This window comes from Pezoporus flaviventris, unplaced genomic scaffold (assembly GCF_033815535.1).
Source record: "Pezoporus flaviventris isolate CSIRO_AGI_PZ_B2104156 unplaced genomic scaffold, CSIRO_AGI_Pfla_v1 ptg000047l, whole genome shotgun sequence".
NCBI classification, from domain to species: Eukaryota; Metazoa; Chordata; class Aves; order Psittaciformes; family Psittacidae; genus Pezoporus; species Pezoporus flaviventris.
The window spans coordinates 16,192,075-16,215,197 of record NW_026892595.1 but is presented as its reverse complement, the minus strand read 5'-3'; the positions used below and the strand labels follow the sequence as shown (position 1 = coordinate 16,215,197).

The following is a 23,123-nucleotide window of genomic DNA, read 5'->3' as shown; positions in this document are numbered from 1 at the left end:
TGAAGGTTCAAATGGAAATCTCTGATTCTTCCAACATACACTCTTCTGGGCCTATTTCACTTATGGACTTAATGTAATGTTCAGTACAAAAATACTGGCTAGAACGCAAGCACTGTCTTCACTCTCTCCTAAACTGGCTTTAAAAAGCTTTACAATCTTTTTCACTGTATTGCTCACCCACATAGCTTGCTTCCAAAAGAGTATAAAAGTGATTAAAGGTAGGCCAGCACTGGATCTGTGTCGTGGTTTAAGCCCAGGTGGCAACTAAGTACCACTTGGTTATTTGTGCACACTCTGCAGCTCCCCAGTGGGATGGGGAAATGAATGAGAAAAAAAAAAACAACACTGGTGGGTTGAGATAAGAACAGTTTAATAATTGGAATAAAAGTAAAATATTGTAATAACGATGATGAGGGTGAATAAAGAGAGAGAAAAAGGAGTAAACCCCACTCCCAAGAAAAAACAGCAGTGATGCACAATACACTTGCTCACTACCCACTGACCAATACCCAGCAGCAACCAGTCCCTTCCAGGTAACTTCCCTCTGTTTATATACTGGGCATGATGTGCTGTGGTACGGAATGGTCCTTTGGCTAGTTTGGGTTAGGTGTCCTGTCTCTGTGCCTAAAGCTCTTGGCTTCTTGTGCTCCTCCTCACTGCAGAGCACAAGAGACTGAAAAAGTCCCTGATCAGGGTAAGCGCTACTTGGCAACAACTAAAACACTGATGTGTTATCAGCATTGTTCCCAAGCTGAAGCCAAACACAGCACTGAACCAGCTACTAGGAAGAAAATTAACTGTATCCCAGCCCCAAATCAGGACAGTCTGAGTTTCAGTTCTGGACTGCTTCATGGTAATGTAGTAGCCCATCACCTAAACACACCTAAGAAAGGCCTTATACAAATACGCGTCAATAAAGAACTTGCTGTTCTCTTTACTATAAAGATGCAAATAGTTCAAAAAGTTTCTTTGGTTTACTGGTTTTATGTCAGCCAGTATGATTAAGTATGACCTTCTACCGGTAGATACTAATCTGTAGCTTGGTACAACACAAAAAACCGAGAAGGACAATGTGCAGGAGTGGCAAAGGGATACAATTGAATTGTGGAGCACTGATCCAAAGATAGTGTACACTAAAACTGAGGACCATAAAACTTGGTTAATCCTTACATTTGTTATACTGGGGCCCCAAAAAATCATGCTTTATATATATATAGTTCCTATGCCTGCCTGTTAGGAGGAACAGAAGTACTGAAACATAGAACTAAACCATTCCTGTTCAAAAAAGTATCAACAACACCCTGAAGTTATCCTTAACCAGAAACCCACTGTATTTATTTATGAGTGACTTGCACTTGGTCTTCCCTTGGAAAGTCAGGAATACTGTTTCCATGATCTCATGGCACTTCCAGCTTTTATTTCAATATTCTGAGTGAGATTTCAAAAGAAAAAGAGCTGAGCGCCAAACTGGAACTGGCTTCCACTGGAGCTGGCTGTTCACCAACAGCTTTTGTGACTAAATGTCTTCTGTGATGCAAAATCTATGTGATTTTCATCTCTGCCACTGGCCTCTTCTTCTATATATTTCTTTACAGCTAGAGCCAATTCTCAAACTTAGGTGTCATCCTTCCAGCCTTCTCTCCAAATCCCTCCTTTGAACGCAGTTTTTTTCCAAAAGGACTATCCACATTGAATTCTCAGGTAACTGTGACACTATTATTTTCAGACTGGTTTCAGACAGTTGTCAGATGACTACAAAGCACTGTTTAAGCACAGAGCTTTGCCTTTCAGAGCATGGACAACTAGCGACGTATCAGCTTGTAAATCACCTAGCAGTGTATGACATCTAGTGTTGATATTATTTATATATAAGCAATAATGATGAAATTACACAGGAAATACTAACAGGCCTTGCATCATCTCTATTCTATTTCTTAAAAACTATGAATGTATTACAGAGATCGTCTCATCTTCCTCTCTCTCCCTCCAGAAAAAAATCCCTTCAATCTGTATGTTACTTGATCTTTCATGACACAGATTTGTATTTTCCTTAAACGTCCAAATGAAGAATTTTATTACATTTGAATTGAAAAAAAAAATTTTTTTTACAAAATCAAATAATCCACAGTCTGTATTTTGGCCAAAAGAAAAACTGAGATTATATACAATATCACTGGATATTTTAGCTGGACATTGCATTCAGCTATAAAAGTTAATCAGTTATTTCTGAGAAATTTACTTCTTGTTACTAGAAACAGAAAGTCTCTCAGTCATGATTCCGGTAACTACTGAGCCAACAGATCTCTCTGGTTAAGGAAACCATGTGTGCCTGTAACCCCAGGGTGAAGCCAAGCCATTTGACACAATGATTCAGCAGTTACCAATCAACCCGACAGAGTCACAAACTCTACCTGGCAACAGAATTAGCTGAAATGAGTACTCAGTCACCCTGGCTGGCAAGGACCAAAGCTGTACTGCTCTACAACTCAAATATGATAGTACTTTGCCTGTAGTAAAATGTTCACAAGGTTTCTACTAAGGAGGAAAACACAGAATAAAAAAATCTTTGATAATGTACTGCATGAATATATCTAATCTCACCAGTCTCTAACGAAACTATCTTACTCTGCAATACCTGATTTCCAAGGAAAGAAAGGTAAGAACAGTGTGGGGAATAGATGTTCATTTTAGTAAGAGTGTTTAAACAGCGTCTAAACATGCAGGGAAGAGCACTGTAACCTAAGGTTCCTGCTTTCCTAAGGGTGCAGAAAAACATAGTATCAAGAAGCAGCAATAAATAAACACATGCAGCAGCAGCACTTGTAACTGGAAAGCAAGACTGTGTTGTGACCAATGAACTCTGTGGGCATCATATGGATTCAACTTATCAAAGCTAAAATATTCAGAAATCAGCTAGAAAAGGGTCAGTTTTAGGAGCTGAAAAACAAAGCTGACTGGCATTTGAGCTCTGCTTGTAAGCCAGACTGACTGATCGATGGCTTGGCTTCGTGAAAAAAGATTTGGGAAGGGCTTTAACCATGCTTACTACAAGCGCACTGATGACCAAAAGGGCAACGTGGGATATGCAAATCCGGCTGGAAAGAAGGCTGGTTGGTCATTCAGGATGTTTCTGAGCAAGACTGTCATCTGGGTCAGTCTCAACCGACCAATGTCCTGAACCGCCTGTGTGCAAGGTTGGGTCTGCGACTTCCAGTGCACCTTATCACCTGCCGTTTTGTCCCTCGCCTGTCGCTACAGGGTTTTGCAAGCGTGAGTAAACCCTTCAGGCCTGTGCAGTGGATTTTTTAGGTGAGGCACAGCATGCGCGGAACTGGTCCCACCCTTTACACCTGAGGTTTAACTGCCAGGGCCTACTGAGCTTGGATGGTGACAGCAAAGTGTTCAGGTCATAGGTTTGATCAGAGTGTCCTTCTCTTAGATGGATGGCTTTACAAGGCTAGACGAGCTCCATCTGCCCAGGTTTGAAGTTAGGTTTCCTTCTCCTAGGATGGTTGACTGAAGGCTAGTGTGAAGATGGCTTGGCTTCACGAATGAAGATTTGGGAAGGGCTTTACCCACGTTTATTACAATTCTGAACAAGTCTGTCATCTCCTGGGTCAATCTCAAGTGACCAATGTCGCAACAACACAACATCAGTAGGGTAAAACGTCTAGGCGGGATTCTGACTTAAGAGGTGTTCAGTCATACGCCTCACGCCAGTAGCTCCACAGCTAAGTGCACGCACCAGCGGTCTGAACCTGCGGCTCCTCTCGTACTGAGCAGGATTACTATTGCAACAAGACATCATCAATACGGTAGAACTAACCTGTCTCATGACGGTCTAATTAAGATAAAGCCTACCCACTGCCTTGTATGTTGTGAGGAAGTTGTGAGGAGCATCAGGGAGGCCACACATCTTGGCAGTGAAGCCTGCTTTTAAATCAGATTTTGAGCTTTAGGAGAAAAACCCAAGGGTGTTAAGTCAGATAAAGGTTTGAGTTTTTCAGCCTGCCTTAGCTGTACTTTAGAAGATGATGCCCAACTGGGTGACAGCCTTTAAGAAACCTAGCAAACACTACTGCTGCTACCTCAGGTATGCAGCTGCTCCTCTACGTGTCCCCACTGTTTTCTGTCTTTGGCAGTTTTCTCCAATGAGGATCCAGTCACAGTAAAAGCTTGCTCAATTTTAAAGGCTTCCTAATTTTATCACTCCTCCATCCTGTTCTTGAGACTGGGCATCATGAACATGAGCTTACAAATGACTTTTTTCTACCATCCAGTCACATGTTTTGCTCCTTAAGTCACAGGCATTTTAGTTCACTCGGTCCTCTTGCTTCTGTACAAAACACTCCCACAAAAGCCTGGTCAGATCATGTTCTTCATGTATTATGGCCTACATCAGATCAAAACCTCCCTTTGATATTTCATACTCCAAAGCACTTAGTAGGTGACCAAGCCTCATAACCATATAAAATAACTAATCTGGAAAGGGTCCTGCAGAACCAAAACCCAGGGTTTTTTTCAGCAGCTGACTGGAACAACAACAAAACATTCAGATAAATACAATTCAGATCCAAACACTCCACTTATCATTCATCACAGACCATGGAAGTGAAACGTTTAACGCTGTATCACAAACAGTATCTCCCACAAACACCATTCATGTCTGACACTGTACAACTGTGAAAGTGTTCAATTTACAGTTTTGCAGGAGCTGAGAATTCGATTTTATGAGATTTAGCATATTCTAGGATGAGATTCATTCTATCAGCACTGGAGATCTACAATGCAGACAACTACAGCTGATTCAGTTCTTTTAGATTTCCTTTGTAATCAGTGGGAAGAAACAGGCACTTCTAGCACACAATCAATTTAATATCTGGTCAACTTCACAATAAAATGAATTGCGCTGTCACCTTCACTAATTATTCTGACTAGATTTATTCCCCAGGTCTACACTGACTATAAAAGATTCTAGCATGAATAATTCCAACGCAGACATACTTACTTTTATGAATAAAATTAGTCTTAAAGAAAATTATATTCTAAATATTAAATTTATCTGTGTAATCACTGATAATTAAAAGGAAGCAAGCTTTTTGTTGTTTGAAAGCAAATAATCTAGACGATAACACTCTAATAAATTATTCAGATGAACTATTATAACCTACTGCGATATTTTAAGTTATTAAAACAGGGTAGAATTCTTTTGCTGTATGAAGGAAAGGGAAAATAGGTGGATAACCAGTCCACTTCTGGCTTAAATATTCACAAAGCGCTCAGACATAGGAGCATGAAGAACACAATGAGGAAAACCTATCACTGATTTAAAAAGCCTCCCAGCAAGGCTACAACACTGAAAGTCATACCACAAATATATTGTGAAAATGACAGTTTATCTAGATTTTTTTTTTCCTTTCAATCACAAGTAGTGTCCTCATGATTTCCAGCCACACCATCTCAGCTGCCCTCTGGAAAAGCCTATTCGCTTGTATTTCATGAGTGGTTCACCAACAGCCCAACCACACTGATAGCAGTCCTTTCAAACTGAGCAGTCAGATGGTCTCAGGTGTACCTTAGACAAAAAAAAAAAAAAAAAAAAGCCTGAGGGCATCTGAAAACTGCTTTTTCTAAAGAAAACAGGTTTCCTGTGTGTTCTTTCTCTGTAATAGTTTACACCAGTTTTGTCAATGAAATTTAAACTATCCTCTTGAATAGGAATCTTCTGTCAAGACCTTCATTCGTGATAAATGTTTATAGGGGAGTAAGACCAATGTGCATGTTGCACAAAGCTCTCAAAATCCCTCTGTGAGTGCTACATATCTTTTACTACTTTTGATGTTTGAATGCTATGGAACTTTCTTCTCTTACTTCCAGAAGCCTTACCTATCGTCACCTATTTGTTAGCTTGTAGTGAACAGTCTGAATAGCCATATCAAGACAGCTTTGTGACACATAGATGACATTTCTGAACTAGAGCTGTTAACAACAATTAACAACTCTTAACGTTAGTGCTGAATTTAAACACCACCAGCAGAGGTCTAGAGACTGTAGCAGAGCAGAAAATCATTGAGTAAATCACACTCAAATTGTTCCTGCAGTATTTACAATATAGTCCAACTTGAAATGTTTAGTTCTTTGCTTCCAAAATGAAGAGTAACATTCTCCTGTTTTCTGGAGAGATTTAGAGGCATATATTTTCTTTTTAAATCTTTTTATTTTTAGTAAAAGGGCCCAGACTTTTAGCGGTAAGGAAGGCTGCTGCAGCTCCATGTCCCCAGGTCCAGCCAGTAGAGAGGCTGGGCTGCATTCTCAATAGACACACACGCAAACATACATATGCAATACATACAGGTGGTGGTCCACACAGATGTATGTGGACAGAAACACTAAGCACTCACATGACCACAAACAACACTGGCAGCCTCATTCTAGGCGAGCAGGATGAAGGTCTGCTACTGGGAAGAATATGCATATAAAGAATGTTTTTCCTGTAACTGGAAATGTTTTTCCTGTAACTGGAAATGGTTTTCCTGTTTTTTCCTTTAGTAACTGGCCTTGGATGCTGTTTATCCTGTAGCTGGTGCTGGATGAACTGGACCTTCCAGTTACCTTGCACACTGAGTACTACAGATCCTCAGTAACTGGCCTTAGACACTACCAGTACCTGACCCCTGGATCCTCTCAGCTTCCTCAAACAGGCCTTCTGGCTGTCCTGTGGAACTAATACTGATCTGAAACACGGCTCCCACACCACTTATGCTACTCGCTGGCTAGGCCAGCTTGATGTTCACCAGACATTACATGTCAATATATGTACTAACATATGCATGCAGTTTTGTCTCTCCAGCTGCTGGCACCCAAGGCTCAGAGGCCATTCTATCATGAGATGCCTACTTCAGTTGCTGGTACTTAGACCTCCATACACAAATATGCATACAGAATAGTTCCATCACCTGAGAAAATAGTTAAATGATAAGGCCAGACTGTGGTGATCAGGCATGGTCAGATAAACATCATGGTCTGACAAGCCACTCATTTCCATGTCACTAGCCCCTTTTAGTGCCTACTCTACTGTCCTAAGCATATTCCTCAAACCACCTTCATCTCTGTGATGGGTTGACCTTCACTGGCCGCCAAGTGCCCATCCAGCTACTCTCTCACTCCCATTCCTAATGGGACTGGGGGAGAAAATGCAACAAAGAAGCTTGTGGAGATTACTCACAGGCAAAAGAGACACAACTGGGAAACTGAATTTTTTGCTAATTAAACGGAGTAGGATAATGAGAAATAAAAACAAAACTAAACCCACTTTTCTTTCATTCCCCTTTCTGCCCAGTCTTAACCGCATTCCTGACTCTTCTACCTCCTCTCCCACCAAGCAGGGGCAGACAGGGAATTGGGGTTGTGGTCTGTTCATAATGCTTCATCAGGGAACCACTGAGCACAATGTTATAACTTCTGGCAACCAGCAGCTTCAAAAATTACTGTTTGTGCTAATTAGCCAGGACCAGCAATTTTTGGTTTATAAACATTAAATGATCTGTTAAAATAAACTGATCTGTCACGTAAACATTATTTATGGCTGCAGACTGAACAGGAGTTACATATTAAGGGACTGTCTAACTATTTTCCATTTTTTATGTCAACATTTCTAATAGTCCAAATCTATAATACTTATGAAAAATTATCATAGAAACTATCTCAGTATTTTAACACAGTCTTGCTGAATCTTGTGAAGAGGAAAGATATGAACAGCAAATCTTCCAATTTTTACAGCTTGATTATATACAAAATCCAGTTCCTGGGCTCTAAATACTGGATGAAAGGTGCAGCACCCAGATGACTCAACACCTGCAGTGTTCAACCATGCAGTTCAAAACTGCTGAGAAAGTTCTGTTGGCTTAAGTTTCTGCCATCAGACTTCATGCTGGATGATACAGACTTTGTCCAGGTCAGAAGTTTTGCTTCATGACACTTTCACCTCCTCTCCAGTTTCTTGTTTCTCCACTTACTTGGTGCCTGTGCTTTCACTGTGTTTTTGGAGTCACCACCAGCCATCTATACGGTATGTCTCTTTGCCTCAGTATTAGGTAACTCCACTCCCAGGTACGTTATCTCTAAATATTCCCGAATCTCTCTCTCAATGTATTCTGTTATGTAAAAGTTGCACTCACAACTGCATCGCACTACTCTATTTTGAGAAAATTTCACACGGGAAAACATGTCAGTTCATATTCACCTCCAATAACACAGGTATCAGCCTATAAGGAAAAGCTGAATGCTATAGTATACATGTAAGTAACATCTGGACTTTGAACTACATGTAACGTAGCTACAGATTCCCAGACATTTAAAATGCTTAATGAAGTGATACATATAAAATATTATAGTATTACGGACATCTCATAATTGTAAATTTCTCTCAAAACAGATTAAAATTAATTTATTTTTAGCTACTGTACTTCACCAGTAAATCAAAGCCTTAACTTTAATATTCAATTTATTTAATTTCTGTCATATCCAGGACTTTCTGTATCAGAAGGAAGAGGCTTAACTGGAAATCACCTGTACCCTTTGTACTATCAACTTTGCAAATGGGCATACTGCAAGTCTGGTATTTATTCACTATTACTACTTTGCTAGATAAAGAGGGTACATTTTCCTGCATCATGTCTTAGACAAGGGTTCTGAAAAAAGAAAAAAAAGGCCTTAGAAAGACAAAAAAAAACCTAAATAGTGAAAAAAACCTCAGAAAATTATTCCTAGCAACAGTGATAACAGTTCAGGTTTTCAGAAGCAGACTCTAGCAGATAACAGCAGCTTTACTATGTTTACTGGCAAAAAATGTATTGCAAACCTTGGACTTGAACTAGAAAAAAGAATTATTCCTTTGATCATTTGTTTGCAATGTAGGTAAATAACACTGAGTTGTCCTGTGAGATTTAGATGCTAAAGGTCCCATGCAGTAGTAAAATGTCATTTCTAAATTACCTTTTACTTAACACAAAGCAATTATTTGAGATCTCATCGTAACAGTGCAATATGAATTAACTAATGGACTGCTCAGAAGTCTGGAATTATGACTCGATTTCTTTGCATATGTGCAAACAATTTCATGTGTCCTTGTTGTTTCAGTGAGATTGTATTTTCTTAAGAGGCATTTTCTGGAGAGAAATACCCTGCAAGTCTCACAGGAAAAAAAAAAAAATCACAAAGAAAATGTAAATTAAAACTGGGTGCTATTTAAAATTAAGTGTAGTTTTTTTTTTTTTTCTCTAATTCAAGAACCAGGAAAGGGGGAAAGTTTGAGGATGTTAAGAAATAAATTAAGCAATGAAATAAAAACATCAATTAAAAATATAAACAAAGCACACATTGGGGCAGGCAGAAAAGTATTTAGCAAAAATCAAGATACACGAGAGGTTATAAAGTACAAAAAATTGTTAAGTTAATCTAAAATACTATGGAAAACTTTATGGTGGGAGGCCAGACAGCTGGTGAAGTTACAGCATATGAGGGACAAAACAAATCTTATTAATACCACAGGTCCATCAGCGACATAAACACAGAGATGAAAAGAATATTAATAATACAGTTTAGTAGTGTTTCTGTTCTGTTTCCAAACATAAGGAAGAGGATATTTATGAAATCCTCTCTAACTTACTACCTGCTGAAGAAGAGGTTTAGCAATGTCTACACAGCACTAGCTTGATGAAATATTAGACCAGAACAGCTTGTACCTGAAATACCTGGACATGGGTAAGATGTTAATCCTTAACTGACCATAGAGCACTGACAAAAGTACAGAAGAATGGAAGTAGCTAACATTAGGGATTGCTGTGCATGTTGACCGTGACAGTAATAAACTTACTCATTATCAAGATATTAACATAATAAATAAAATATAAATAATAAATAAAAGCTGTCTGAATAACACAAGAACTGGACATGTATATTGGGCCATCTGGAATTAGATACAATCAGTATGGTATACATTAAGTACGGCTTTACCAACAGGTGATTTTAAGACAGGAAAGCATATCAAAAACAGAACAGGCACTATTTGCAAAGAACTGTGGTATAGGAGTCTTCAGGAAGCCAGCTAAAACTGTACAAAACTAATGTTACAAGGAGGAACAAAGACACTAAAAATCAGATTAAAAACTGTTATACCAGTCTGTGATTACAGACAAATTTGCACGATTTTTATTAATACTTGAACATGTTATAAATTCTGTGTCTGCAATACACATACATACGCGCGTATACATACACACACATGAGGTATTTATAACCTAGCTGAGACTCCTCCATTTCTTAGGCAAGTTATTCACATTGAAGCAAAACTTCAGAAGATACTTACCCCAGAATACGGTTCATTCCATGTCTAGCAGCATAATGGAGTGGAGTATTGTGCTGGTACGTTTCTCCATACGAAGTATTTGGGTCAAGAGTTTCTTTTAGTTGAGGGTTGCTCTCATAGATCTGGCAGGCCAAGTTTTCATCTCCATTTATAAGAGCTTTGCGGAATTTGGTGGTTGTATTTCCCATGTTGCTATCCTAGCTATCAATGGCACTTTTCCCTTTCCCCTTCATCCAATTGTACAGTTCTGTATCATGTTTCACAGCCTAAAAAGACAAACAATATTTCAGTTATTTTGTAAAACACCCTTTTGTAGATTAATTCACCCAGACCTACAGCACTGAAAGCAGGCATGTAAAGAAGTAAACAGGGCCTGTAATCTCTACTCATGAATTGCTGAAGTCCTCCTCAGCTTCTCAGTAAATACACACAAATTCCCAGCTCTCCACAGATTATTTCCCTGATAAATTGCACCATGTCCCTGTGCAAATACTGTCACAACCTATACTCTTAGAACACAAAGAAAAAAAATGGCCATTATCCACCTGTATTAGAAGACAGATGAACACCGATTCTTCATGAATCAGAAGTGAATTAGAAGCAATTTCAAAACACAGTAGAACCAAAGCAAAATTCTTAAACAAGGAGCTAAAATTCTTCAAAAGCATGCAAGAAAGCAGACATCAGTTTAACTTTTACTTAAAGAAGATGATGTAAAAACATGCTTGAAGCACCTGTGTTTGTGTGGGTGGGTGTAACCAGCACCCTTCTGTGCCAGCAAGACAAATGCACATGAACACAGGAATTACCATGGCCCCATCTTAACAGCTCTGCTAAGCAGACTCTTTAAAATACTTAAAACTACATTTGGAGACCAACAGCAGATGGGTCCATACAATGCCAGGCATTATACTGACACAAACCAACTGCACCTTACAAGCACTTCAAACTATTTCCCAGCTGCTATGCTCCCCAGCCTCTCACCTGTATCTGATGCAGGGGACCAGCAGATCGAGTTGCATTAAGACAAGGCAGACACAGCATCTCCGCTCATGACAGGAGACACGAGAAGCTTATCAGACTGTGCAGTCAGGAAGAGCACATGATGGTTTATGTCAGAGGGACAGGCAGGGGACTCGGCACCAGTCTGCAGCTGGCAGCATACTGAACCTTCTAGGAGGTCTCTTTTGTGCATGAGTCATCCCATCCAGACTGCACCATGCCAGACCTTTCACCCCACAAAGCACACACTGCGATCCAAATATGCCAGGCACAGCAGATTAGGAAATTGAGATTTATTATGTTGGGCACATATAATGAGGCAGGGCAGGAGCTGCTTCATACTTAATGCCTTATATTCAACCTGTTGAAACTATCTCAGAAGTTCTATTTCTACTTTGGCATTCCAGCACAGTTACCGGTGCTCAGACAACCTTATAGACAGAAAAAATACAGGAATCCAAGGGGTCTAGAGCTGCAGAAAATCCAAGGAAATCACGATGCAGATGCAATTCAAGTGAAAAGGATTTGGGGAAACCTGGGGAAGAACTGCAATGACATATTTCTGTTTCCCAGAGTAGTACTCATACAAGCTGCTTTCAGCTAGTGTCATGAATTTATGTACCACGTTACATCCCAGTCTTATAGCAGCTTTGCCCATTCTGCACAAGATCCTACCAGCAGGAGTCTTGCACTGTCTCCTCTCTGGAATTCCTCTGAGAGGTCATTTTGGGAAGGGGAGGGAAAAGACCACTTTCACCTTAACCTCACCAGCGCTGTCAGGGCCATTTGAGAAGGAGAGCAGCAGCCTTGGTGGGATCCATTCTCATCCATTTTCCTATAAAACTTTGGTAAGGCAACCCTTATTCTGGAGTTTCTGTGTCCTACCTTTGGATGTCACTGTGTGAGATTACAATGACACTGCTGAATCAACTGACTGAACATGCTAAACATGTTGCCCATGTTCTCCTGTGACCAGTTACTGAATAAGCAACAGTATTAAGCTGCCAAAAGTTTCCCATAATAATAATAAAGTAGGCATTCATCTAAAAGCAAATGCACACCCTTCACATGTTTAGTTATATACACAAGCCAAAGCTCAGATTCTTAAATCACAGTAATGATCCTGCAGCATTTTATATCTGTCATCCCTATATTTTAAAATACAAACATGCAGATGAAGAATCATAGAATAGTTAGGGTTGAAAAGGACCTTAAGATCATCTAGTTCCAACCCCCCTGCCATGAGCAGGGACACCTCACACTAAACCATGTCACTCAAGGCTCTGTCCAATTTGGCCCTGAACACTGCCAGGGATGGAGCATTCACAACTTCCCTGGGCAACCTGTTCCAGTGCCTCACCACCCTCATGGTAAAGAACTTCTTCCTTATATCCAATCTAAACTTCCCCTGTTTAAGTTTGAACCCATTACCCCTTCTCCTGTCACTACAGTCCCTAATGAAGAGTCCCTCCCCAGCATCCTTTTAGGCCCCCTTCAGATACTGGAAGGCTGCCATGAGGTCTTCACGCAGTCTTCTCTTCTCCAGGCTGAACAGCCCCAACTTTCTCAGCCTATCTTCATATGGGAGGTGCTCCAGTCCCCTGATCATCCTCATGGCCCTCCTCTGGACTTGTTCCAATAGTTCCATGTCCTTTTTATGTTGAGGACACCAGAACTGCACACAATACTCCAAGTGAGGTCTCATGAGAGCAGAGTAGAGGGGCAGGATCACCTCCTTTGACCTGCTGGTCATGCTCCTTTTGATGCAGCCCATGATATGTTTGACTTTATATTCCTCAAGAAAGCCACTGCATGTTCACATTACCTGTCAAAGCTCTCAGTGCTGTAGCTTTATGTGTTTTCAGACAAAGACTACATTACTCTAAGTATTGGATAGTTTCAAGCTTTAATGAAAGATTGTACAAACCCAAGAAAAACCCTACGCTCTTTTCAATCAACTAGCAGTTCACATTATCTTCAACAGATGGGATCTCAAAACTAACTTGAAAGAATGACTTTTAGTAAAGTTCGTTAATGAGAATAGTTTATGGTATATTATCTTTCAAAACCTATTGACCACCAATAGTTCTTGAGCTATAAAATAGATTAGACAAAAACAAGGGCCTGAAAAATATGTTCCTAGAAATCAATAATGAAGATCCCACTAGTGCCCATAACAACAAGAAAAATACAAAACCTTCTTCCGTCATGTGAAATTAGAAGGTGTCTTGGGTTTAGCAGTAGCAGCCAATTTTTTCTCCTTCTTAGTAGCTGGTGCAGTTTTGACTTTCAGCCTGGGAACAGAGCTGATAACACTGATGTTTTTAGTTGCTGCTTAGTAATGTTTACTCTGACCAAGAACATTCTGAGTCTCATGCTCTGCCAGGGAGGAGGGGAGGCCGGGAGGAAGCAGAGACAGGACACCTGACCCAAGCTAGCCAAAGAGGTATTCCATACCACAGCACATCATTCCTGGGGAGGTAACTGGGAGTTACCTGGAAGGGTAGGGGCTCTCTTTTGGGGTCAGACTTGTTTCGGCGGACGTTATCGTATTCTCTTCCCTTGTTATTTTCTCTTGTCATTACTATTATTGGTGGTAGCAGCACTGGTTTGTGTTATACCTTAGTTACTGGACTGTTCTTATCTCAGCCTGTGGGAGTTACATTCTTTTGATTCTCCTCCCCATCCCTCCAGGAGCAGGGAAGGGGGAAAGGAAAGAAAGAGGGAGAAAGTGGGGGGGAGTGAGTGAACGAGCTGTGTGGCTGGGTTTAAACCACAACAGAAGGTTACAGCACAAGTTGCCATGCACTTAATTCTGGAGTACACAGGTAGCTTGTGTCAGCTGCAGAACATGCTGCCTGTTGCCCAAAACGGAAACATCAAACATGAGGGAGGGTGTTGAGAGTATAAGCAGATACGATGGTGCCTTCAGGCAGTCTGAGAGGAAGCTGGGACATGGTGGCACTGTTGAGATGTTGAAGATGAGATCTGAAAGGACTGAGGCAGGGTACTGGAAATGGATAGGAGAAATGAGGGTGTCTCATCTTCTCAGAGGAGGAATGGGTAGAGTGGCTCTACAGAACTAAAAACCTCAAGTTACTGCAATGCAGAAAACGCAAAAATTGTGAATGTCATTAATTCTTTTGCACACTGAACAAACTTCAGTTATTTTTGATGGAATATGGATGTATCACATGACAGAAGAGTCTTCAACAGCTAATAAAAGATGTAGGCACATTGCTTGAACAATTACCTTATCATAACATCTGGGAATTGCAGAATATGCAGCGTGTACTCCACAAGTCACTGAACAAAACAGTGACGTCTGCTCCCTTTAAGAAAACTTACAGCCTTGTGCACAATAAAGGGTTATATATTATACAGACATGATATAGAAATGTGAATAAAATAAAAAGAGTAAGATAGCTTTCTGCATAACAGGACACTCTTCAAATGAAAAGATTCTTTTCATTTCAAGTCGAGGGAAAGGAAAAATTAGAAGAAAGATTATGAAACACAGCAATTATGTGGCTTTGAACAGACCCAAGAGAAACTCCCCAAAACCACAAGAATCAGCACAGAGGTAGGGAAAATTTATCAAATGGCTATTGCAACTATAATCATCACATTATCAAACTAAAATGAAAGATGATAAAATGGGGGTAGTCCGTGAAAGCCCTTCAGCTGAAGGCAAACAGCTTATATCTGATGTGATAGCAAGAAACCAACCTCTAGAAAAATGCAAGGAGAGAAGCGACTAGGTCAAAACTAACTCAGAAAGCAACTCCCTACTTAAAACACATGATATGATAAACTGTACTAATGTCCTTCACCTTCATACAGTATCCACAAGGTCTTTCACCTTTAACACTACAATGGGCGTAAGTCTTTTATGCCTTGGAAATTTGGTGGGCCACGCTCTAGTTTTCTTTTCTGAATTAGCCATTAAACATGCCAGCAGAAATACAGAAAGACAAGGAAGAAGCTGCCTCTGTGCTCTGGCTGTGACAGTTGGCTCCCAGCCTGTTTGGAAGTTCAGAAGAAACCAAGATGTGAAAGCTGTTGCCTCTCTCAAGCTGCCATGGCTCATGAGTGCCCTGCTGAAAAACATTCAAGATCTGCCCATTTGCAGTCTTCAGTTCTCTTCAGCTAAGAGACCAATTACATCCACCACCAAAGAAGCTTCTACTTCAACTGAAGAAGAAAAAGGACAAAATATGAGCTAATGCAACAAACGTCTGGATCTCAAAATGGCTGAAAGAGGCCCAGTCTGCCTTCTTTTTGTGATGTTTTTTTTCTTTTCCATTAAGAGCTTCCAATCCATTACATGTGCTGAGGACAGGAAACTAACAAGGCCAATGCTGGAACCAGGCAGTGATTCAGAGAAAAGAAACTGGGTTTGCTCTTTCAACCTCTTGTTTTTGAAGGTGAGGAGCATGAAATACACGTTTCTTCATAAAACGGGGGGAAATGGGTGGCAGGGAAGTGGCCTGAAAGGTCCAGCCAGTCCAGCCCTGGAAAGCTCCTGAGGGCTGCTTTAGCAACTTAGGTTGCCATAAAGCAGTTTCACCAGCTCCCAGGTTCATATGGGTAGCGTGCAGTGTCAATGTCACTGATCTTGCTCTGCTGTTTGTATAAACCCAGCATTTAAAATCCTTAGGCTATTTTTTTAATGTGCCTTATTATAAAAATATCATAGTAGAATAAAAATGACAATATTAAATGACAATTTTCAAGTGTTTTATCACAATAAAATAAGGCTTGTATAGAATTTTACAGGACAAAGACAAGGTATTTTTTGGCAGGCAGACCTATTCGCTAAATTTTCAAGTTCTGCGATGACAGAAGCGTTATGTCATCATAACCTCATAACATTTATAATAACCACAAATAGCATAAACTTTTACACCAAACAATACAGCAAAAACTAAATGCAATGTTTGCTAATTATATCCCGTATTATTTCAGAATTCCAAACATTAACTATCTCATTCAAAATCACAAATTGTGTTTCTACTATTGTAAATCTACCATTGCCAAATAGAAGTTCCAGCTTAAACAAAAATACAGAATACTGGTTATACAACCTACCTTTTAAAGTCTAAGGAAAGATTCTCATAAAATCAGTTAGGGACATCACACTTTTCTGCTTTGGCAATGAACAGTAAAACTTCTGCGAGCTTATTAGCAACACTGCTAAAAGCAACACTTTGATATCATAGCTTTATAAATATTTAACAAAGAGACAACCACTCTCACAGGAGCTTGAAGACTGAGTACAAGATGAAAAAAGGCTGGGTACAGAAAGACATGGGTAGAGCAAGGTAATAATAAGATTTTAAGAGCAGTTGCACCAGCTGTCCAATTACTATTTTTTCCGTAGGCACCATCACAGAAGTGAGTTTGAAGAAGGACAACTGTAATGTTAACAGGATTTCAGGAGTTTCTCCTTTGAAATACTGCCACAGTGCTTCCTGGAAATTTATAATGAATGATAAAATATTGTATGAGTGGGATCAGGTAAGTATTTTTAAAACATCCTGCTCCTAACACTCCTTTAGGAAGCACATATTGAACACACAAGTCTTCCATGAGATTACGTACCTCTCAATTTACATCTGAAATGCTTTAATACTGAAGAATTTCTCACTGAATATAGCACTAGCACGTGATCGCGCAGCAGCTGTTCTATATCTTGGGAGCATGAAGAAAAGGGAGACATACTGTACTACACTGTACTGCTTACTGATTTATAAAAATCAGTAAAAAAAATACTCAGGTTTAACTATGAGAAGAAAATTCTATGTATTTCCTGCACCAAAAAAAAATCTGTTGCCTATATAATGAGCAAAGATCAGCAACGGATCTAATCATCATCTGCAACCATTATTTTACAATATAACACTGTGCGTACATCCACAGTTTAACCTTGAAAGGTCTGAATACATTTTACAGCTTAAAAGAAAGTGTACTCCTTATTTGAGAAAAGCAGTTTTTCATGTAAACATTATCGTGGAATAGCTAAGTGAGCCAAGCTCAAAGAAATAAGACTTTGCATAGTCTCTCACAATTAAAAATATTATTAAAATAAAATAGAATACATTATTGACCTAAATTAGTGTACATTACATGGCTTCTACATCCTTGGAAAGACAAGTGATAATGAATTGCTTTCACTAAAAGGATAAAGCAAAAAAGATACCAAAACTGCTTGTTTTTCAAAAGTACCTGGCTTTTGTTAAAAGCATCTTCTGTTTCAAGCAGTTAGCTCAAAAGGTAACTATTTTATTTGTTTTGGATACTGCAATTGAACAGCTCATTTTTAAAAGATGAGTTTCTAAAATATCTACTACAGAGTCTGTTCTACATTATAAATCATAATTTATTGCAGAAGAGAATCATGAACAGCTGCATGGTTTAGGAGAATGCCTATTAACCTGGTATACTGAGAAGGAGAGTCATGTCATGATGTTAGTAATTTTAATCCTTGCTACCAGGATGGACTAACACAAATGAAGCAAGTCACAAGTTATGTTCAAGAACTCTCAGGATACCAAGCCCTCTCCCAAACACAGCTGAAAAAAAAGCCCTGGTTAGTGCTCTTCTTCTGCCCTTGACCACTCCCCTCTCTGCAAAGTAAAGAGCACCACAGAGATGAAAATTGCCAAGAGACCAAAATTAAAAATGAAACATTCAAATGTGCATACATACTTTAGGTATGGCTTGGAGAGATGGCAAAAATTATGATGTACCAGAAAAGGGTAGGCTAAAGCTGATTTTTACATGTTTACAGTAAAGATTAAAGATTTGCCAAATTTTAATTAATGGGCTCTTGCTGGATACCTGCATCTGGAGGAAGATGTCTTCAAAGCTTTATGTAACAAATGCATTAGCAAAGCTTGAGATACAAGTTATGGAGAAGTAGTTGTGGAGGGACTTGCTTTGCTTTGGTTTGTTTGGGTTTGGTGTTCGTTTGGTTTATTTTAAAAACCAGTAATATTCTAAAGTTTGTGCCAAAACTTTGGAAGTCATCAACAGGAAATGATGAAAGCACTTCTGCCACTTTAAACCTCTGTGAGTGGAACTTAACATTATCAAATTCAGTGTTACATTTTACACGTCAAAGTACAGCCGAAAAAAACAACTTGATATGCCAACATCTCACCCTTTGAGAATGATCATTAATGTAACGCTGTTTTAAATACCGAGGTTGAAAAGTAGCAATACTGTTGAGACTTGATTTGAATAAAACATAGTGTAGGGTAATGAGAGAATTAATTATTTCCTCATTATCCCATGTTTATGGGAGAGTCTAGCAACTTATGTTACAATCTTTTTATGCTGGCACAAGTTCCAGAAAAGTAGAAGGCTTAAAGTTACTGCTCGACTTGGTAATTTGAGACTTCAGCTTACTGACTCAGGCACAAAGACTTCCATCCAGGTGGAATATTTTCTTTCAGACACACTTCTTTCATAACTCCAGTTTGTGGAGAAAGAAAAAAGGATTTTTAGTATGGCTTTGGCCATCTTTGCATTGATACAGGGATTCAACAGGGGCAGCTGCAGCACAGACTAGAGGCAGTTACCAGTTCAAGGGAAAAATTCTGCACAGATGAAGTTAAAGTAATTGCTACATTAATTTTAATGGTGCTGTTTACAGTACTTGCATTCATCATCTAAATGAAATGTGGTAAATCCACTGTGGGGTAGGTACATACACAGATGGCAGGAGAGATAAGATACTGCGCAGCCAAATCAAAGGCATACTGTGATAGACAAAGACAACATCCCCGCAGATAGGAAAAAGAAAACAACCAAACAGCAGCCCAAGTTAAAAGGAGCATCTGTTTGGGTGCATTTTATCTTTTTTTTTAATTGTTAGGGAGCAGCAATTCAGTAAGATAGAACAGAAGAAGTATCATTCTATAATCATGCCCTGGAATATCCAGCAGTCTTACCTGTAATTGCAGATAATTTTGTATTCATTCCAGGGCACCACGTTTTTAGAAAATTATTTAAAAAATAACAAACCCCTCAAAGTCCTCTGAAGTCCAGATAAGACTTTGGAGTTGCTCCCAGTGCAACCGTCTGTTAAGGCCTTAATAATCTGATTTAATTTGTGGCAACTTAGTTACTGATACAAGAGAGATTCTTCTTAATAATCTTTTTAGGCTCCAGTCATAAAATACAGCAGAACTCTCTTAGGGCTTAGCTCTTCACTTTTCAGGTTAAGTAGACTAACCAAATGTAAAACAATCTGTACCTACTGTAATACTGACATTATCACCCTAAGACCTTCTCTATCTAGATCAGAAGGCAAAGAGGCATGAGAAGAAATGTTTGACATTTCATTAGATTAAGTCAAGCTAACTAAAGATATACTTGATAGTTCTGGCATTTTAATCTTGATCACACTGTTTGTTGTACTGAAAAAGCTCACTATAGTCTGCTCCACTGACCAAAGATACAATACACTTTTGATACAGTGCATAAAACTGCTGGCTCAATGAACATCTATAAAAGTGACTTTTCTACCACAGGTCAATGCTGACAACACCACTGTTTCATCAAGCAAAAGTGAACAAATATCACCCAGTCCCTATATAAAGAAATACCAGCAGCTGATGACTCACAGAACAGATAGCACCAGTGATAAGCTAAAGAACATGAACCACAGGCTGGAAATGCTCTTAGCCAGTGCAATGTCTCTCATGTTGGCAGCATGAAAACCCCTGTTCAGGTAGTGCAATGCTTCACTGGTTTCTCCTTACCCTTACACACACGCAGCCAGTGTGTCAGCTGGGATAGAAGCCTCTTTGCAAAAAAAGACTCAAACACACTTTGTTTAAGATAAGCAACAACCCAGCTCAGTTCAGTTAAAGACAAATGCGTGTCCCCTCCAAAATCAGTTTCTACAGGCAAAAAGAACACAGTGAAAGCACCACCTAAAATTACAAGGCAATGGTTTACAGATAACAGGCAGATGGGAGAAACAGACTGACACTGTATATGGAGCAAAAAATCTGAAGAAATCCTATCAGACTGAACTGCTTGGAAAAATTGAGGGTAAAGCAACCACTACTGGAGAGCACTGCTAGAACGTGAAGCAGGAATGAATGCAGTTATGGGAAACCCTATGGGGAGTATGACTGACCAATCTAAGTAGGGCACAATGCTCCCTGACCCTGGCCTTGACTGAGTCCAAGATGGATTTTTCAAGCATGTTTGCTCAGATTAACACAGTTTAAAACCCATGTTAAGATTCAGGTAAGCAAGTTTGAAACTGCACTCAAGCCTAAAGCCAACCCTCTGGAGAGCCTCTGGTAGATTCTGACCAGCCAGAAACTTCAGTGTTTATCTCATTTTCAGTGCTGTTGCACTCATAAAACTGAAAACAAAACTTTTTGCCTGCCAAGGCATATCCACAGAAAGCAAAAACCAAGAGGATGGCAACACAGACCTGACATCAAACACACTCCTCCATGGTAAAATCTGAAAATCACTTCCACATTTAGAAACCTGTCCTGGGTTCAGCAGTGGCAGTCATTTTTTTCTCCTTCTTAGTAGCTGGTGCAGCACTGTGTTTTTGACTTTCAGCCTGGGAACAGCGCTGCTAACACTGATGTTTACTCTGACCAAGGACTTTGTGAGCCTCATGCTCTGCCAGGGAGGAGGGGAAGCCGGGAGGAAGCAGAGACAGGACACCTGACTCAAACTGACCAAAGAGGTATTCCATACCACAGCACGGCATGCCCGGGATGTAACTGGGAGTTACGCAGAAGGGCACTCACTGCTCAGTCGAGCTCGTTTCGGTGGGTGGTATCATATTCTCTTCCCTTGTTATTTCCGTTATCATTACTATTATTGGTGGTAGCAGCAGTGGTTTGTGTTGCACCTTAGTTACTGGACTGCTCTTATCTCAACCCGTGGGAGTTACATTCTTTCGATTCTCCTCCCCATCCCTCCATGAGAGGGGGGCTGGGGGGTGAGGCGGGGAGTACACTGCGTGGCTGACTTGTTGACAGGGTTTAAAACCATGACAAAACCTTAGGATGTTCCTGAAGGAGAAGTGTCTCACTCTGACAAAGTTTTTTTTCATAGGAAAGAGTATCAGTTGCTAGGGTCACACTGTCACTGGATCTCATAAATATGAAAAGGACTACATGGTGGATCTTTAAAAGTAAGGATGGCTAGTACACAAGGTCAGCCAACTGCAGACTGTACATAGTAAGCATTGTTCCACCACTTTCTAAAAGCGTATGGCTGCATTTAGAAATAATATCTGAAGTCAGCACATTTCAACACAAAACTGACTGGTTTTATAAAAAACAATGTACTTTTAATAAGGTAAAAAGGTGAGCAAACAAACCAACCTAGATTTTTCAGTGTAGAATCTTCCAAAATATCATGCCATATTTCAGATTATCAGACGAAAACAAGAAGCACAGTACCCTACCACTGACTCCTGACTCGTAACTACATTACTGAGAGGACCAGTGCTCTAGCTGTAGACTGCGGATAGTCTGCAGGTTGCACATTCTGAATAAACTAGGCAACACTTTAATGTAATTTTATTATCCAAATAACTGAAAGTACTGAATACATTCAAGGAATGTGGATTGTATGCAGAATTCCCTACCTGTACTTAAGCAAGCTATTCTTTAAACAGTGTCAGACGACATCTCTATTTGGTGCATTATAATCATTTCATAAATATATATGGGATGAAACTTTGTAAAATATACTCCACTTATGTTAAAGAAGTATCCTTTTCTGTGCTATTCAAGTGAAAGGTGAGGTAAAGCAGATTAAACTGTCAGAGACAGCTGACAAACAGTGTTCAAAAAAGCACTGAACTAGAAACAAACACTGATATGCTTTTATTGTTTCCTGGAAGCATTCTTACATGCTGCTTTTCTTTCTGTAAAGCTAAGAGACAATGTGACCCCACCGATCTTTCAAAGAGATCTTGATTTATTTTTTTTTTTTTTTAGATGAATGAACAAATCAATTTCCTTTTAACAAAAAGGTAATTTAACTGGCCAGCATTTCTTCAAAGCAACACATTCATTTAAGGTCTAAGCACAGACTGTAGGACATCATTGCGTGCCTAAAATTAGATGGATTCCCACAGCAAAATAAAGTTTTCTACACAGTATTTCACAAGCATTTTACGACATTTCTGGGACAACTTTAGGAACAATTTAACTCTTTCTAACCCAAGAGGTATACATCCTGTTTGTTCCCAGAATCTTGAGTCAACACTGGTAAGAATGAGCCATTCAGGTAACTGCAGTGACAAGAATCAACACTTGCACCTTACATATGCCAGAAAATTAGCAGAATTGCAACTGCTGCATTTCTGATAAAACATTTAATATACCCACTGCCAAATGGCGAAAGATAAACTGGACCTAATCTAACCTTAATTTACACAAACATGGAACTTAAAGGCATATTTTTAACTTTGACCAGAACACCTCTGCTGAAATACTGATCTGCTTTTCCCATTGCAAACAAACTGTTTGATCATTTACATAAAGGCTGTGGATAACAAAATTTAATTATAGCATGTCACTTACAGTTTGTATTTATGAATATTATTCTTGACTCCAGTATAATTACAATGAAACACAACCTTATTGAATTATAATGATTTTTAGCTTCACAATAAGTATCAAGCCAAAGAAAACACACAGAGAGAATAAAGCTTACTGAAAAAATCCAAAACCTAAGCTTGAATCACAGAATGGTT

At 39.4% G+C, this 23,123-nt stretch overlaps 1 protein-coding gene across 5 annotated transcripts in view; it reads right to left on the bottom strand.

Annotated features, from left to right (window-relative positions):
• ANKIB1 (ankyrin repeat and IBR domain containing 1) overlaps positions 1 to 23,123 on the bottom strand; it is a 96,855-nt gene that overhangs the window by 48,780 nt on the left and 24,952 nt on the right. For 4 of the 5 annotated variants that reach the window (XM_061468465.1, XM_061468464.1, XM_061468468.1 and 1 more), the window contains one exon: positions 10,367 to 10,632. In XM_061468465.1, the coding sequence (XP_061324449.1) occupies positions 10,367 to 10,554 (188 nt within the window). In that variant the 5' untranslated portion in view covers positions 10,555 to 10,632. Of the gene's footprint in view, positions 1 to 10,366; positions 10,633 to 11,350; positions 11,626 to 23,123 lie in introns of those variants that run through there. The other variant, XM_061468466.1, reaches the window with a different exon arrangement.